This window comes from Corylus avellana, chromosome 6 (genome assembly GCF_965113065.1).
Source record: "Corylus avellana chromosome 6, dhCorAvel1.hap1.2, whole genome shotgun sequence".
Taxonomy (NCBI): Eukaryota; Viridiplantae; Streptophyta; class Magnoliopsida; order Fagales; family Betulaceae; genus Corylus; species Corylus avellana.
The window spans coordinates 26739753-26758806 of record NC_142495.1 but is presented as its reverse complement, the minus strand read 5'-3'; the positions used below and the strand labels follow the sequence as shown (position 1 = coordinate 26758806).

At 38.5% G+C, this 19054-nt stretch overlaps 3 protein-coding genes across 3 annotated transcripts; 1 reads left to right on the top strand and 2 right to left on the bottom strand.

The window, feature by feature from the left end:
- Positions 1 to 281: 281 nt before the first annotated feature.
- LOC132188070 (dirigent protein 18-like) lies at positions 282 to 887 on the bottom strand. The gene has a single exon (XM_059602480.2). The coding sequence runs from the start codon at positions 885 to 887 to the stop codon at positions 282 to 284; it is 606 nt and encodes a 201-aa protein (XP_059458463.2).
- A 6303-nt stretch (positions 888 to 7190) lies between these two features.
- Positions 7191 to 14687, top strand: LOC132186267 (spliceosome-associated protein 130 A). Its single transcript, XM_059600152.2, has 4 exons — positions 7191 to 10481; positions 11761 to 12252; positions 13166 to 13321; positions 14267 to 14687. The coding sequence occupies exons 1-3, from the start codon at positions 7476 to 7478 to the stop codon at positions 13301 to 13303; spliced, it is 3636 nt and encodes a 1211-aa protein (XP_059456135.2). The 5' UTR covers positions 7191 to 7475; the 3' UTR covers positions 13304 to 13321; positions 14267 to 14687.
- Positions 14688 to 15227: 540 nt separating this feature from the next.
- LOC132187308 (caffeoylshikimate esterase) lies at positions 15228 to 18476 on the bottom strand. The gene is made up of 8 exons (XM_059601583.2): positions 18395 to 18476; positions 18262 to 18303; positions 18048 to 18174; positions 17776 to 17922; positions 17546 to 17676; positions 16372 to 16509; positions 15982 to 16080; positions 15228 to 15883 (listed from the first exon to the last, which is right to left on the bottom strand). Exons 1-8 carry the CDS (start codon positions 18395 to 18397, stop codon positions 15584 to 15586), a joined length of 987 nt encoding a protein of 328 aa, XP_059457566.2. The 5' UTR covers positions 18398 to 18476; the 3' UTR covers positions 15228 to 15583.
- Positions 18477 to 19054: the final 578 nt, after the last annotated feature.

Below are 19054 nucleotides of genomic sequence, written 5' to 3'. Positions count from 1 at the left end.
TTTCAGGTTGACCAATATTTTACACTATGTCAAATACTCAAAAATAGAAACAACCTTTCTCAAAATATATTTTATGCCAAAATAAACAGAGACTTAGAATTCATTATCACAATGAAAACCATGTAATTCTACTTATATAAGCTTATTTCAAACACAATTGCGACAAATTTCATTATTTCATATTCTGCTCAAAACAAAACACCCCAATTTTTCGCTCAAAGTGTAGCAGAAATCAGAAGCTTAAGATTGATATTTAGCTTAATTGGCTACCAAACGTGCCACTAACTCAGATATACATTGAACAGAAGGAGCTTATAATTGGTTCCTTTTCCTTCCCCACCAGTAGGAGACCCAACATGATCCACTGCCTTAACTGTTGCATACCCATTTGCTCCTTGATACTTCCCAATGCCACCAATAACTGCAATATGAGACTCGGGAACTTCTGTCTGGTGCACCCCAAAAAACCTCAGCCCATCATTAAAGTCATCAAAATATGTTGTCATGGCCATCATATGGCTGCTCCCATCTTCTGAGCTAGCAACATATATCCCTTGTGCTTTTCCAAGCATGGGTGACATGTTGTTGTTGTTGTTGCTGCTTGAACCTTTGAACAATTCTTGGTCTATTACTGTTACTGTCCCAGACTCCAACTCTTGGAAGGTAGCTCTAGCCGGGAAAGATACACCGATGATGCCGGAGAGATCGAGCGTTTGAGTGGACAATCCGGCAGCGGTGCCAGCCGGAACTGTTGGATTGGACCCAAGTAGGGGGATTCGTCCAATGGGAGGGAAAAGGCCTAGTGGCTTTTGGAAGGGAAGCTGACCGGTGACTTTAGTGGTTGCAGGTTTTGATGAGGGTTGAGTCACATTGAGCACATCTCTCATTAGAAACGTTATTTTGTGGTAATGGTTATGAGGGGTTGGGGTTGGATTGCCAATGGTTCTAGAGGAGGATGCCTGGTTGATGATGAACATGAATAAGAGTGTGCAGGCTATGGTTGGCATGGAGATGGCGGAGGGAATTAGCTTGGCCATTTTCTTGACGAAGGAATGCTTTTGATTTTGTTGTGTGTTAATTTCTTCATTTTATAAAAGAATTGGCTTAGGTTTGGTCTAGTTGGGGTGGTTAGTTATGGATCTAGTATATACTTAAAATAAATGTATATATAAAGATCTTAATTGATTATATGGAAATAATAAGTGATTTAACATTATATCAGAACGGTAGTATTTATGACATGATTAAACTGTTAGAGCCTGTAATTAGGCCATATGTAGACCATATTTGACCAAAACACACTTGAACTTGAGCTAAAGATGGAGATTCTGAAATATAAAGTCAGAATTAAGTAAGCCTAAGTAGGTGGTTTAATTGAAAGGGTATCAATGAAATGATGTCATTGATGGAAAATTATATTTTATGAAAAGTTATCTTAAGTATTTTTGCTGCAATTTTTATTTATTTATTAAGAATTAAAGATTTCTTGAGTCAATGTAAGTACATTATCTTTGATCTGTTTATGATTATGAATATTTACATAATTGTTTGTGCAATTTTAAGAAAAAATATTGTACTTAAACTTTGATTTTATGTATGTTAAATATATTGAAGAAATAGAGAAAGGAGGAGAGAGAAGAGAGAGAGAGAGCGAAAGCATGTAATAGATTACATTGTATTAAGACAGATTAATGTGAAATATTACAGAAACCTTTATAGTATGAGTAAAATAACTAGAGAATAATTGTAGAAAAAGATAACAGAAAGATAATTGTGAAGAAGAAATTTGTATTTCTAATGTATTTTAAATTGTACAATGGAATGGCCTATTTATAGTTGAATGAGGCCCTAAAAGAAAGGAAATACAATAATTACAAAATAATACAATAATTACAGAATAAATTAACTTGCAAGAAAACAATCTCTATAAGGAAATTAACTTGGCAACCAAGCCAAGAGTAGGGACCAAGTAACTTGGCAACCAAGGCAAGAGTAGGGACCAAGCAAAGATTCATAATATTCTAACATCCCCCCTCAAACTCTAGGGGGCGAAGCCAACTTAAGTTTGGAGATAAGATCAGTGAGTCGTCCAGGTGGATGAGATTTGGTAAAGATGTCAGCCAATTGATCTGCAGAGGTGACGGAATGAAGATGCAAAATACCTTGCTGAAGATGATGGCGGATGAAATGACAATCAATCTCGATATGTTTTGTGCGCTCATGGAAAAAATCATTATGAGCAATCTGTATAGCACTCCGATTGTCACAATAAATAGGGGAACTAGTGGACTGAGAAACACCCATGTCGGACAAAAGCCATCGTAACCAGAGAAGTTCAGATGTAGTGTCAGCAAGAGCACGATACTCAGCTTCAGTACTAGATCGAGCAACAACAGATTGTTTCTTACTGCGCCACGAAATTAGAGAAGTTCCAAGTAGAAAACAATATCCAGTGGTAGAGCGACGATCAGTAGGATCACCAGCCCAATCAGCATCAGAGTAGGCTCGGAGCTCAAGAGATGAATGAGAAGAGAAATGAATACCATGAAACATAGTGCCCTTGACATAGCGCAAAATGCGGAGAACAGCAGCATAATGAGTAGATCGAGGTGCACTCATAAATTGACTCACCAAATGAACAGCATAGGCAATATCAGTTCGTGGAACAGTGAGATAAATAAGACTACCTACTAGCTGCCTGTAGAGAGTAACATCGGATAAAGGCTCACCATCCGTGGCTAGAAGTTTGACATTGGTCTCAAGGGGGCTGCTCGCTGTTTTACTGTCTGTCAGACCTGCTCAGGAAAGTAAATCAGATGCATATTTGGCTTGAGAGAGATAATAACCATCATTACTCGAGGTAACCTCAAGACCAAGGAAGTAGCTGAGTGTTCCCAAATCCTTCATTTCAAAATTTTGGCTAAGGAAGGATTGAAGAGCACGGATGCCTGAAATGTCATCACCAGTAATAATCATATCATCTACATAAAGAAGGATAAGGATAATACCATTATCAGTAGTCCGAAGAAAGAGAGTTGAGTCATAAGAACTAGAAACAAAGCCTTGTTGAGCAACCACAGAACTGAACTTGGCAAACCAAGCACGAGGAGCCTGCTTGAGACCATAAAGTGCCCGACGGAGTCTGCAAACTTTGTGTGGCGGATGGTGATAGCCAGGTGGAGGGTGCATATAGACTTCTTCTGTAAGATCACCATTGAGGAATGCATTTTTAACATCCATCTGAAATAACTGCCAATGCCGAACAGCAGCAACTGCAAGTAAGGATCTAATAGAGGTCAGTCTAGCAACAGGAGCAAAAGTCTCCTCATAGTCAATACCATACTCCTGAGCAAATCCTTTCGCAACAAGACGAGCCTTATAGCGTTCCATAGATCCATCTGCACGAGTTTTAATTTTATAAACTCACTTACATCCCACTGCAAACTTCCCAGGAGGCAAATCCACCAAGTCCCATGTATGGGTTTTAGAAAGGGCATCTAGTTCATCAGACATAACTTTCTACCAAAGAGGGTCAGCACTAGCCTCACGATAAGAGTGAGGTTCGTGAAGAGTAGCAAGAACAGAAAAACAATGATAATCATGGAGATAGGCAGGTGGTGCTCTTACCCTATCGGAGTGACGAAGTTCAGGAGAAGGCTCGAGAGTGTGTGATGTAGCAGGAGGATCCGTAGTCGAATCAGGCAAATTAGAAGTAGCCGTAGAAGGTTCGTCCAATGAGCTTGAGTTATCTGCAGATGATCCAGGAAATAAGACAATAGAGGGGTCAGTGAAGACAGGAGAATATGCGGAGGAAGAATGCGGAAAAGGCATTTGACTGGTGAACATTTTATGTTCCCAGAACTCCACATGGCGAGAGATCCTAAGTCGTCGGGCAATGGGGTCATAGCAGCGATAACCTTTTTGAGTGATGCCATAACCAAGGAAGCAACACAAGCGAGAACGGGGTTCAAGTTTAGTACGCTCATGTGGAGGAAGAGTGACAAAACAGATACAACCAAAGACGCGAAGCAAAGAATAGTTAGGTGTGCTACCATACAAGCGCTCATAAGGAGTTTGGTTGTGAATAGTCGGAGAAGGCACACGATTAATCGTGTAAATAGCAGTGAGAGCAGCCTCACCCCAAAAGCGTTCAGGAAGTGAGGCAGAGATGAGAAGAGCTTTTACAGTGTCTAAGATGTTACGATGTTTGCGTTCTGCACGCCCATTTTGCTGAGAAGTGTAAGGACAAGAACGATGAGAGAGGGTCCCATTTCGTTTTAAAAAATTTTGAAAAAATTTCTCATTATATTCCATAGCATTATCTGAACGAAAAATTTTGATGGTACGAGAAAATTGGGTTTGTACCATTTGATGAAAATTTTGATAAACTTGAGTGAGTTCAGAGCGATGCTGTAATAAATATATCCAAGTATAACGAGAATAATCATCAAGAAAAATAACAAAATAGCGAAATCCCCCGTCAGTGGGAACAGGGGCAGGGCCCCAAATATCAGAATGAACTAAATCAAATGGTGCAGAAGATGACGACTCACTTTTATTAAAAGATAAATGTGTTTGTTTGCCAAGATGACAAGAAACACAATCAAAAGATTTTACATCTACTGATCCTATATGACCTTGAGATGCAAGAAGTTGGACACGTGGTAGAGAGGCATGACCCAAACGTGAATGCCATAAGTTGGAAGAAGCAGTGAGTGTTTTGATAGCAACAGCTAAGTGAGTAGGAGTTTGCAAGAATGAAAGCTCAAAAAGACGTCCAATCTTACGGCCGGTCCCAATTAGTTGACCCGTCTGTGGATCCTGCACATCAACACCCCTGTTAAAAAATTTCAACTCCAAACCTAGTTCACAAAGTTGGCCAACTGAAAGAAGATTTAATGACAATTGGGGAACAAGATATGTGTTATCAATAGACAAATTAGGTGAAGAAATAGACCCACTGTGACTAACAAGTAACTTAGAACCATCAGCAGTATAAATGACAGGGTTGGGAGAAAGGGCAGACTTTTGGAAAAATAAGGTGGGGTCATGGGTCATATGATTACAACAAGCAGAGTCGATGAACCATGAATTTTTACTTGATGTGACGGACAAGGCAGTAGAGGAACGAGACAGAACCTGATGGATTAGTGCCTCAACGTCAGATGCAGTGAGAGCAGAGGATTGAGATTGGTTCTCAGTGTAAGATGCAGGTGCAGAGGAACCAGATGAAACAACTGCGGCTGTTTGTTGGAAAGGAGCTCGTGACTGACGTCTGTTTTGGAGCTTATAGCAATTAGCAATAGAGTGACCATGCTGTTTGCAATAGTTACAAATGAACTTCATGGAGGAAGACGGTGGTGTGGATCGTCTAGGAGGAAATTTAGGAACACTCTGAGGTGTAGCAGCGACAGCCATATCTGGAGATTGCAAGTGCATAGTGGACCGTCGAGTCTCTTCAGAAATAAGTTCTGCTACAGCAGCCTCCAATGTGGGAAGAGGATTGCGGTGTAAGAGAGAAGCCCGAGTGGATTCAAAATCCGCACGAAGAGCCATCATAAAATGCATAAACTTTCGACGATCCCGATACTTTGCAAATATTTCTACATCTTCAGGATGCTTCAGTTGAGGATTTGCAGCGGATAATTGCTCCCAAAGACTATTAGTTTGAGAATAAAAATCAGCAATAGACTGACCTGGCTCCTGACGTGTCTGATAAAGTTTAGTTTCAATTTGAAACTTAAGTGAGGCATCATAAGTACAATTGTATCGTTTTGCTAAAAACTCCCAAGCAGCCTTTGCATTCCCAAGCTTGGGGAGTAAACTATGGATGGAAGGAACTAAAGTATTGATAAACCAAGAAATAATACGATAATTTGCACTATCCCAATCTTCAAATCGATTAGCAAATTTGTCGGCTGACTCACCTTCTTTTTGTGTGGGTGCAACAGTTTCTCCACAAATATAACGCCATAATCTCCTCCCTCTAAAAAAAACTTCCATATTTTGAGCCCACAACATATAATTGGAACCATCTAAAATATTGTCAATGGGACGGACAATATTATCAAGATTGGTAGACATTTTTTTTTTTCTCGGAAAAAAAAAAAAAAAATAAATAAACCTGTGGGTAGTAATCCGGTGTGGCGAAGGTGCAGGTGCAGCCTCAGGGAGCAATCTGGTGTGGCGCGTGCACAGTAGCTATGGTGCACAAATATTCTGATTTTGAACAACAAGACATCTACAACTTCCATCACATACAAAAAAATAACCGCAACAAGCGTTTGGTGTATTGTTGAGATAGAAAGAACCACAAAAAAGAACGCTCAAACGGAAAAACAAGAAAATTGTACGGACGGAGAACGGAGGCTTAAAAGAGGCACCAAGAAAACGGTGGCTCTGATACCATGTAGAAAAAGATAACAGAAAGATAGTTGTGGAGAAGAAATTTGTATTTCTGATGTATTTTAAATTGTACAATGGAATGACCTATTTATAGTTGAATGAGGCCCTAAAAGAAAGGAAATACAATAATTACAAAATAATACAATAATTACAGAATAAATTAACTTGCAAGAAAACAATCTCTATAAGGAAATTAACTTGGCAACCAAGGCAAGAGTAGGGACCAAGTAACTTGGCAACCAAGGCAAGAGTAGGGACCAAGCAAAGATTCATAATATTCTAACAATTCTTAACTATGTAAAATAATTACGTAGTTTGTAATCCTTTATTGTGAAGTATAAGCTATGGATACATGAGTGTCCTAGTTGTCTTCAAGAAATTGAAAATTTGTAATCTTTGAGCAACGGTTTGCTTAATTTATGAATATGCTCGATGTTTTATTCAAAAAAAAATTTAGAGCTTGTTTGGGATTATGTTTTAAAAAATAGAGTTTTTAAGTCAAAAAGAACTTTTGGACAAAAGCTTCATTTTTAAATTTTTGCCAAAAATGCGTTTTGATCATTTTTAGGTTTTTTGGACACTTAAAAACGCTTTTAATTTTTTTTTACCAAACAAGTATTTTTTTTTTTCAAATTGACTTTTTGAGTATTAAAAGCATTTTTAAGCCCCTCAAACGCAATTCTAAACATACCCTTAAAATATTTATATAAATATTAATCTTTCATTTCTTGTATATGTTTATCATAACTAAACGAAGAGTGAAAGCACCAATTATTAACCACGTATCCTGAAACCGACCAGCTCCGTCAAATTCAGCCGTCCGATTCAAACAAAGGCGGGTAACCTTTCTCATCCCCAGAAATCCCCCTAGGGTTTTACACATCACAATTCACTCACTCGCACACTCCTCTCCTCTCTCTTCTTTAACCGCACTCTGCACCAGAACCCCCATTCCCAAAACCCTAAATCCCTCTCCAGTCTCCACCAATTGAGCATCATCTAAAACCCTAACCCTAATCCTCCATTTTCCTTCCCACTTCGAAACCCTAGCTGGCCCAAGTTCTCGAGCCATGTACCTCTACAGCCTCACTCTGCAGCGAGCCACCGGCATAGTCTGTGCCATCAACGGCAACTTCTCCGGCGGGAAGGTCCAAGAGATCGTCGTCGCACGCGGCAAGATTCTGGAGCTTCTCCGACCCGACGATAACGGTAAGATCCGAACCCTTCTCTCCGTTGAAATCTTCGGTGCCATTAGGTCTTTAGCTCAGTTTAGGCTCACCGGGGCTCAGAAAGACTATATCGTGGTCGGGTCGGACTCGGGTCGAATCGTGATCCTCGAGTACAACAAGGAAAAGAATGTGTTCGATAAAGTTCACCAAGAAACTTTCGGGAAATCGGGGTGTCGTAGGATTGTTCCGGGCCAGTACTTGGCTATCGATCCCAAGGGTAGGGCAGTGATGATTGGGGCTTGTGAGAAGCAGAAGCTTGTTTATGTGTTGAATAGGGACACGGCAGCGAGGCTGACCATCTCGTCGCCGTTGGAGGCACACAAGTCGCATACGATAGTGTATTCCATCTGCGGGGTTGACTGCGGGTTCGATAACCCAATTTTTGCCGCCATTGAGTTGGATTACTCGGAGGCAGACCAGGATTCGACTGGGCAGGCTGCGAGTGAGGCCCAGAAGAATTTGACCTTTTATGAGCTTGATTTAGGTCTTAACCATGTGTCTAGGAAGTGGTCCGAGCCTGTTGATAATGGTGCAAATTTGCTCGTTACTGTTCCTGGAGGAGGGGATGGGCCGAGTGGTGTGTTGGTTTGTGCGGAGAATTTTGTGATATATAAGAATCAGGGACACCCGGATATTAGGGCTGTGATTCCTAGGCGTTTAGATTTGCCTGCTGAGCGTGGGGTTCTTATAGTTTCAGCAGCAGTGCATAAACAAAAAGCGATGTTCTTCTTTCTGTTGCAAACAGAGTATGGGGATATTTTTAAGGTTACATTGGATCATGACAATGACCGTGTTTCGGAATTGAAGATCAAGTATTTTGATACCTTTCCAGTTACTGCTTCCATGTGTGTATTGAAGTCAGGGCACTTGTTTGCTGCTTCTGAATTTGGGAATCATTCTTTCTATCAGTTCCGGGGAATAGGTGATGATGCTGATGTGGAGTCTTCGTCAGCCACATTAATGGAAACTGAAGAAGGTTTCCAGCCGGTGTTTTTCCAGCCAAGACGACTTAAGAACCTTCTTAGGATTGACCAAGTTGAGAGCTTGATGCCAATAATGGACATGAAAGTCGTAAATCTATTTGAAGAAGAAACACCTCAGATATTTACGCTTTGTGGACGGGGTCCTCGTTCATCTATAAGAATCTTAAGACCTGGTTTGGCCATTAGTGAAATGGCTGTGTCGGAGCTTCCTGGTGTACCAAGTGCAGTCTGGACTGTGAAAAAGAATGTCAATGATGAGTTTGATGCGTACATTGTTGTGTCATTCTCAAATGCCACTCTCGTGCTTTCCATTGGTGAGACAGTTGAAGAAGTTAGTGATAGTGGGTTTCTTGATACTACGCCTTCACTTTCTGTTTCTTTGATAGGTGATGACTCTCTCATGCAAGTTCATCCTAATGGCATTAGGCATATTAGGGAGGATGGCCGTATCAATGAGTGGAGGACTCCTGGAAAGAGGACAATTTCTAAGGTTGGCTCTAACAGGCTTCAAGTGGTCATTGCACTTAGTGGGGGTGAACTTGTGTATTTTGAGGTGGATATTACTGGTCAACTAATTGAGGTGGATAAGCATGAAATGTCAGGTGATGTAGCTTGTTTGGACATTGCCCCTGTACCTGAAGGGAGGCAGAGATCTCGTTTCCTTGCGGTTGGTTCATATGACAACACGATTCGTATCTTATCATTGGACCCTGAAGACGGTATGCAGATTCTGAGTGTGCAAAGTGTTTCTTCAGCTCCAGAGTCTCTCCTTTTCCTTGAAGTCCAGGCATCAATAGGTGGGGAGGATGGTGCTGATCATCCTGCCAGCCTTTTTCTTAATTCTGGTTTACAGAATGGGGTTCTATTCAGAACAGTTGTAGATATGGTGACTGGACAGCTTTCTGATTCCTGTTCTCGATTCTTGGGACTGAGAGCCCCAAAGCTCTTTTCTATCATTGTAAGAGGCAAGCGCGCAATGCTTTGCTTGTCAAGTCGACCTTGGCTTGGTTATATTCACCAAGGACATTTTCTTTTAACACCCCTATCATATGAGACTCTTGAATATGCAGCATCATTTGCCTCTGACCAATGTGAGGAAGGTGTTGTTGCTGTTGCTGGTGATGCTTTGAGGGTTTTTACCATTGAGAGGCTGGGAGAAACATTTAATGAAACTGTGATTCCCCTAAGGTACACACCAAGAAAGTTCGTGCTTCAACCCAAGCGAAAATTGTTGGTAATTATTGAGAGTGATCAAGGAGCATTCACAGCTGAAGAGCGTGAAGCTGCAAAAAAGGAGAGCTTTGAGGCTGCTGGAACAGGTGAAAACGGTAATGTGGAACAGATGGAGAATGGTGGTGATGAGGACAAAGATGATCCCCTCTCGGATGAGCACTATGGCTATCCCAAGGCAGAGTCAGACAAGTGGGTTTCTTGCATCAGAGTTCTTGACCCAAAGACAGCAAATACGACTTGTCTGCTGGAGCTTCAGGACAATGAAGCTGCATTCAGCATATGCACTGTGAATTTCCATGATAAGGAGTATGGAACCCTTTTAGCTGTTGGTACAGCAAAGGGACTACAGTTTTGGCCTAAAAGAAGTTTAGCTGCTGGTTTTATTCATATTTATAGGTTTGTAGAGGATGGAAAATCACTTGAATTATTGCACAAGACGCAAGTGGAAGGTGTCCCTACTGCTTTGTGCCAGTTCCAGGGAAGATTACTTGTGGGTATGGGATCTGTGCTCAGATTATATGATTTGGGCAAGAGGAGATTGCTTAGAAAATGTGAGAATAAACTGTTTCCCAACACTATTGTCTCCATTCACACTTATCGTGATCGGATATATGTTGGTGACATTCAAGAGGTATGATATTTTTTCTTATTTTATTTATTTATTTTTGAGTTTGATGAATTTGAGTTTACTTTATTGCCATACGTATAGATAGACACATACATATAGGCATACATCCATATACACATACATATGGAATTTCTTATATTTTCATATTAAGTGCTTGTAGTTTGTTTTCTCAGATTTTTGTCTGTGTATATGAATGGAAACAATTCATGGACAAAAATTGAAAACTTTGGAAGAAGTCAGCTAAGAATTAAAGCCATACTGGGCTCTCTGTAGTCAGTAGCAACAACCTGTTTAATATTGGGCAATATTTGCTGTTAGAACAAAGTAATGTCTTCTTTACAATTATAGGGTCTGTTTGTCCCTAAGGACTAGTTCAATTAGCTGGGGATCACGCCTCATAAAGCGGAAGTCACTAGTTCGAATCTCTCATTCTCCCCTTCCCATGGGGACAAAAAATCACTCATAAAAATAAATAAATAAATAAATAAAATAAAATAATAAATTTTTGCCATTTTGTCTTCTTCTTGTCCTTAGCTTACAAATGGATATCTCATATTTTGTGTCCATGGGATCACCTTAATCGCTCATGTAATCCTTTTTGGTTGTGTTCCATTATGTTGCTGCTCACTCTTCAGAACATCTTGTATTAGTTTTGCACATGCTATGAATGTTCTGTTTCTTGGCTGCCCAGCCTTTCTGTAACATGAGGCATAGTAATTTGACAAAAATCCCTGCGAACCAGTCAAAAGTTAAACCACATGAAGCACTTCAATAATTAGCAAGTTTTGGAGCATTAAATAGATGTTTGTAAGCAACAAAAAAAAAATGCCTAGTGTCACAGAGGCAGGACATTGGAAAATGGTGATCAGTTTAGTTGTCTTGACAACCTTTTGTGAAGCTTTAAGAAGAAACATAGAAAAATGCTGATCTGGTTACACAAAATCTTGGTACATAATATTTGATATTAGATTAAATGTGTCAGTGATATTGATACCAAACAAGGCCTATATGTTTCTGATGCATGAATCGAAAAACTTGTGGTGTTATATGATGGTTGGAGCATTGCTGTTAGATATTATACCGAATACCATATTTGCAAAAACCATTGGGTGGTCACCCAAATATTTAGCTGGGTAAGTGGAATCCATGCAATCCATATCCTGGTCTTTTATTTTCTTGTGGTGTATACTGTCTGGAAGTGGCTTGTGCACTGAGACCTGTTCTTCCTTACTTTTCTTCTTCATAATTCCTTAACTGACTATCTTCTGTGTCCTCTCTGCAGTCCTTCCATTACTGCAAGTATAGACGGGATGAGAATCAACTGTATATATTTGCCGATGATTCTGTTCCAAGATGGCTTACTGCATCATACCACATAGATTTTGACACAATGGCAGGTGCTGACAAGTTCGGGAACATCTATTTTGTGCGGTTACCGCAGGATGTTTCAGATGAGATAGAAGAAGATCCAACTGGTGGGAAAATAAAATGGGAGCAGGGGAAATTGAATGGAGCTCCAAACAAGGTAGAGGAGATAGTGCAGTTTCATGCTGGTGATGTGGTCACTTGCTTGCAGAAGGCATCTTTAATTCCAGGCGGTGGAGAGTGCCTCATATATGGCACAGTGATGGGAAGCTTGGGGGCATTGCTAGCATTCACTTCCCGCGACGATGTTGACTTCTTTTCTCACTTGGAGATGTATATGAGGCAGGAACATCCGCCTTTGTGTGGAAGAGATCACATGGCTTATAGATCTGCTTATTTTCCTGTTAAGGTAATATGCATTTATTATATTCTTTCTGTTATATTTACCTGTTGTCCCATATAATCATTCGTACAGGATAATCAAGTTTTACTGTTATTGGATTCTTCAATGACTCTTTGCACTTAGTAAGAGTGTTAGCATTCATGTCCTTCTTTACTTTTGGTTTTTAAAATACAAGGCTCCATCCTCTGGTTTCGAATCTTCTTAAGAATGCTATTTTTTTTTGTCTTCTTTCGTGAGAGTTTCTGGAATTTTTCCTGTCATTGGTCTTAAACTTTAGTTGCTCCAGTATGGATTATAGGTCTGCTGTATCTTATATAGAACAGCGCTGTTGATATTATGAAAGGTTGGATTTGTCATGTAAGAAAATTAGTCATATCGAGTGCAAGATTTCACTTACAAATTGGCTTTTGAAGAGTCCTGAAAGCTTTCCCATACAAGAATAAGTTTCCTTGGGGGATGGTCAGTGGATTTTAAGGGTCAGTTCAATTATCGTCATCAGTTGTATGTTGCATCTGACTGGTTTTTGTTATAGTTGGCTTGTAAAATTTGTTTTTCCCAGGATGTCAACATGCCCTTAAACTGCATGTTGCTAATCAATTGAATCGACCTTTGATCTAACAGTCTCTGTATGTGACTTGACCATAGTTTTATGTAGCTATTTACAATTACTACTATTGATGCGGATGCTACTTGTATGATAATAGAACACCACGTCTTCTCCAAAATGTTAGGGGTTGCTGGGGTAATCATGTTTTAACTTCCTGTGATCAGCCAGAGAAACCTATGTTCCAGTTTTTGCTTCCTTCCATAATTTTTCTTTTTCCTGAGCCCTGCCATGATCTTTTGGGTTCCATTAGGTATGGCTTACTTATATTTTGCTATGAAACAAAGATGGAAGTACTGAATTGCTATTTTGCAGGACGTGATTGATGGGGATCTATGTGAGCAGTTCCCAACATTGCCTTTGGATTTGCAGAGAAAAATTGCGGATGAATTGGATAGAACTCCAGGAGAGATATTAAAGAAACTCGAAGAAGTTCGAAATAAGATCATTTGAGGAAAATCCAACTTAAAGGTGTTTTTTTTTTTTTTTTTTTCTCTCTTCTCATTTTATATATGTATTTTTATATCTATTATTATTGTTTTTTTTTTTTTTCCTTCTTTTTTTGGATATTTGGTTTCATCGAGACATAGTAGCATTCTTATTTGCTGGGAGCTGGAGGAGCAGGACGTAGCATGTACTGTTAGATATTTCTCAATGTTCATGTGACTGCTTGACATGTGTGGAGAGTGGAGAATGGCGAAATGTTCATAAAACTTAAAATTCAGTTGGTCTTGGGATTTCGAGCATTGGACACATCAAATGGGTCCTTGCTTTGTCTCAAAACAGTTTCAGCTTTTGGGGGCATATTTAATGGTTCTATTTGTTGGCTTCACCTGTCTTTGTAGTCCAGGACTTGATGCAGAATCTTTGAAGTTTTGCACTGCTGTGCTATGATTTGATGTGTTATAGGTTTAGGTATGGTTGAGCCCTAATGGAGTAGGAACTTGGAAAATCATTGGAGGTTTTTTTATAGGTTGATCCCCAAGGTTTTAGATTTAATCTGCCCTAGGTAGAACATCAGGTCTGATTTCAATGTGTTAAGGAAGAATGAAAGAAGAATAAAATCCTAGGTAACCAAACCTAGGTTTCCTCAGTGTCCACGCCTAAGAAAGAAGGCAATGACATCCTGAAAAGAAGCTTTTGAACTTGCTGGTGATCTTTTCATTCAACTGATAAAATTGGCGGATTATATGAGCTTGCTTATATAGTCAGCTGGGACCACTTTACTAACATAATTAAGACGATTAATGTGGAACTGAGTGATTTCTTTTTGTAAGTGTAGGTAATAAACAAACTATAGACTATTAAATAATGGGATCCGTGAAACGAAAAGATTTGAGCAGGTTAGTGGCGTAGTGGATAGCAAAGACAAACAATCACAAGAATTTCTTACACTTTTTTCTTTTGCATATGCAGGTTATTGTATGAATCCATGTGGATAGTTGCTGTTTTGTACTGGTACCGAGTAAACAGCGCATGCTGGGCAAAGCAACCTCTTGACTGATTCTAGAACGAGACATTGGGAGTGACATTAATGTTGGGAACGGCTAGGGCATACGGAAAAAGAAATATGCAATCCTTTCACCTGCCAGTCAGCATTTTTTGTTGTTGTAATTAGTCGTATTTGATCTTGATGTGTTCCTTACATGAAAATTATGTTAATTAACCGCTACATGCGCTGTCCGGTGTATGTGTTTAAAGTCTGCACTGCAATTAGATTTGTTCCTATCTGTCACTAATCTGGGTAGTAAAAACTCACATAAACCTACCGAATCATGGAATGTAATATTACTGCATGACTTTTTACGTATAAAATGTGAACAATGAAAAACTGCTGCAGGTAGAAATGATCGAGAACAATGAAAGCTCCTATAGACTGATGTATGATTATTCTTGTTTAAAATGTAAATTTCCATGGTAGGTGGAAGAAAACCATGCCTCTACGGACTGGGAGGCTTTTCGCACTCAACCGGCCCTAGGGCACATACTCGTCAATTTAGGATTTTCTGTTTAATTTTGTCCTTGTGGCTATGCAGCTAGCAGGCAGCAGCCTGTGATCTTTGACTTCGATATTGCAAAAGTGGAAAAAGCGATGTAAATAATATCATGCCATCTCTGGAGAGCATCTATAATACCACCTCTTGAATCTGAGATGGTTGTGGTAAATGATTAGAGTGCAATCTGATTCCTCATAAGTATATTGAAACTCTTTTGAGTATTCTTTTCTCTCTTCCTTTATTTTCGTTTTCTTTCTCTAGTGTTGAAGATTTGATATTATTTAAAGGAGCTGTCAAAGACCTATATCCAGCAACCGCTCCAACACATTCACAAAGACCCCAAACACAGAAAATTATATACGGCTATTTTGAGAGAGCTGTGACGTCCAAAATACTGTAAATTATATTGTAAAAAATAATAATTAATCTCCTTCATTTCAAATACAAGATAGATCTCGCACTTATCGATTGTAACAGATGCGTTTATTATACAAAAGCACTTCAACATCATAGTGGTAAGGCAGAACATACACAAACAGAGATTATTTTCTTTCTTTCTTTCTTTTTCATCTCTCAAATGGATTCCTCTTCCACCTCCACTGCCAATTCTAGTTCTGCAGCCACTTCCCACAGCCCAGCCAACTCAACCATATCAATCTCATAATCAATGCATTTTTCACTGCAGATTAATTTTCGTCTCTTGACTATATGTTCATTTCATTGCCATCCAGCCGCCCTAGTAATTTTCTGGCATTTGTTTAGTCTTTGATAAACTGAAATCGTCATTTTCATGCTTTTGCTCCCTCTCCAACCTTGAATTTCCTAAGGTCGATCTCTCCTCCAACCAACTGATGATGTCTGAAAACACAATGTCCGAGTTTTCTGGTGTCTCTCCATAGAGTAGACCGTGCCACATGTTTGGATACAACTTGAACGTCTTGTCTGTGCTGGATGCCACATCATAAAGTAGTTTGCTTACTGATTTGTCTGTCACTCTGTCATCATCACCGTGGAGGACTATAAATGGAACCGAAACCTGAAGAAGGCCCCAAAAAATTAATAACAGGTTTCAGGAATCCAAAGCATTTTGTAAGAGGATTACAATAAAAGCAAAAGAAGAAATAACCAACAAACCTCTTGAAGTCTCTGCTCAAGCTCCGTGCTGACCCTCATAAGTTCATAGGCTGTTTTCAAGCGAAGCCGCCCTTTATAGCAATATGGGTTGGCTCTGATCTGTTAATATGTTATCATTAAAACTCAGCTCTCAAGTGGATTTCTTTAAAGAATAATAGTATTTAATACATTGCTAGACAATAATAAAAATGTTAATTTTTTATGTCACGTCATCTTAGTCGTATAAGAATTTACCAAATTGTGAATAATACTATAAGCAAAATTTTTATCTTATAATTATCCCATAATAATGACATCACAGTCTTGCATTACTGTCTTCGTAATAAATAAGAGTGCTTTGTATTTTTTTAAGGAAAGTGAAGGAAGGAAGGGGGTGAGAAATATATATACCTGTTGTCTAACCTCAGGTACTTTAAAGGCGACGTCAACGATATCTTGGGTTGGTGTAACTCTCCACGTTGGAATTAATTTGCAAAGCTTTGTCAAAATACGTATCACCAATTCAGGTGGCCTTAGGTCATCTGCGATCTGTAAATAATAAATATAAAATTAAAAACAATTTAAATATTTATCCAATTACCTATTTAATCTCGATAGGCTTCTCATTTAAATTATTCTCCATTTATCCAAATTCAATATGTCAAATTAGATTTGGTCAACATTAAGATTATCTTGCCATGTTTAATTTTTTGTTCCAAAATCGGAGAATTTTTATTTTATTTTATTTTGATTAATTCATTATTCCTACAATGATTAAAACTCAGCAAATATATCATAAAACTAGTCATAACAATTATAATCGATAGAAATATGGACAAAATTTTCTTCCAAACTGGGTTGGAAGAATTTCCTTCAACCTAATCTATAAAAGTGACATGTGTTCATTTTTTTTAATAACATGTGAGATGCACATGAGTTTTTAATAAAATTTATTCGCACATGAGTTTTTAACATGAGCGAGAGATACATGTTATTTTTACAAAGTTAAAAGAAATTCTTTTAACCAAGGAGAAAACGTTGTCCCAGACATATTGTCAAAAAGAGGTATAAACATAATATCTCTTGAAAAATCGTGTCTCTTGGAACGATAGAAAAGCTACGCCTTATATTATATTTACTTTGACCAAGAAAAAGGGCCCACCTCAACTCAAAAGTCAACAGATTCTAGAACCCAAAGTGTCCGCATGCTAAAACTCCAAATTATATGAACAGTAGACACGTGCCACCATCAGCCGTACGTCACATAAAAGGTTAAAAAATAATTGATGATTTTTCTGTACCGTATATAATATATATTGTACAAAGAAAGAAGATAGAATCATAGAAAAGATAGAAACATTGAATAGATCCACTCCTCAGAAAAATCAAAGGAGAAGAATGATATTACTTTTCATGATATCAATTAATTTTTAAAAATTATATATTTAAAACTTGTCACCTTAATTAATGTAAATCAAATTTAATTATGTAATATATCGTGTCAATTTATATAATAAATATATACGATGGTAAAAGACAGACACATAAAAGTTCAAAACACCATAGTAAAAATAAAAGAGCATACCTTACACATGGGTGCAACCAAGACGGCACCGTCCCAGTAGTCAGGCCTCTTCCTGTGTAATAGGAGAGCGATTGCCCCACCCATGGACTCACCAAACAAATATCTCATCTTCGTTTTGTTCTCTTTCTTTTCTGAAAGTCACCCACAAAATAAATAAATAAATAATGAAAGATGAGTAAATTGCGGCCAGTCTTCTTTTACGTTCACAGAGACAGAAAATAAAAACTGACCACATATGCTTGTAAAATGATTAGAGCAGTCCGCGACGACGTCGTCAAAGTTGTTGACGAAGGCTTGCAATCCTTCTGATTTTCCATGGCCTTCGTAGTCTATTCCATAAACAGCAAAGCCCGCCTTCGCTAGCCGGGTTGCCGTACCTGATCCAATCGCAAATTAACCTTTTATATTCAGATTTTTTTTATTTTTGGGTTAATTTGTTTCAAAATTATTATGAAATAATAATAATAATAATAAAGGGAATGAATGAAGAACAAATACTGACTGTTCATGGTGATGCTGCACTCCATGGCATAACCATGGCATATGAAAATCAAGGCTTTCGGTTCTTGATTTGCCGGAAGCCATCTACATGTGAAGAGCTTCAATCCGCGAGAATTGACTATATGCTCCTGCAAAACAAAATAAATAAATTCAAAAAACAAAAATAAAGAACAGAACATGAAAAAGAAATAAAAAATAAAACAAACCGGGCGAACCTCTTCATATCTAAGACCACCTCCTGTTTCAAGCACCGGTTCCTGCAAATGGAAAAACAAGGAAGAAAATCAACATCAAAACCGGTTTGTGTGTGCATGGGAGAAACAAACTGTACGAGAAAGAGCGACAAACCATGAAGTTGAACGATGGAAAGCAAAGAAGCTCTTGAATCGCCGAAATGAGAGAGAGAGAGAAAATAGGAAGGCGAGTTAAAGAAGAGAAAATAAGTGAATATAAACGGGGGAGGAAGGAAGCCTATTTATATAGGCTAATTAGAAGAGACCCACAAATCCACATTAATCCTTGTTGTCCGGCCAGTACCGCGTGTCCGCGTGTGTATATATCTTTAAAGCCCATTTTATCCCTCATAATGTGTTGGCAGACCTTAGGGTATACTTGACCAATTGCATTACAATATATTTTATGTAATTTTTTCAACGATTAGATTTAATTTTAATATTTTTTTATGAAAAAGAGAGAGTAAACTGTTAATAAAAATACAAAAAAATGTTTGTTACGGCACCTAACCAATTCCAATCCATAGTTGTCTATCATGAGGGCAGCACTTTCAGAATTAATAATGCAAGTTGGCCTAATTGACTAACTAACTAATTTATCATATTATAATGCCTATTCTCTGTTGCCTTTGGGTCGGTCATTTTAAAGGGTTTTACGCCCTACCGACTGCGACTGATCAGTTAGGTATCTCAAACAAATTAGAATAAGGTTCCGTTTGGAATTATAATTTTAAAATAAGGGAAAAGTATATTTTATTTTTTAAAGTTTGAAGCA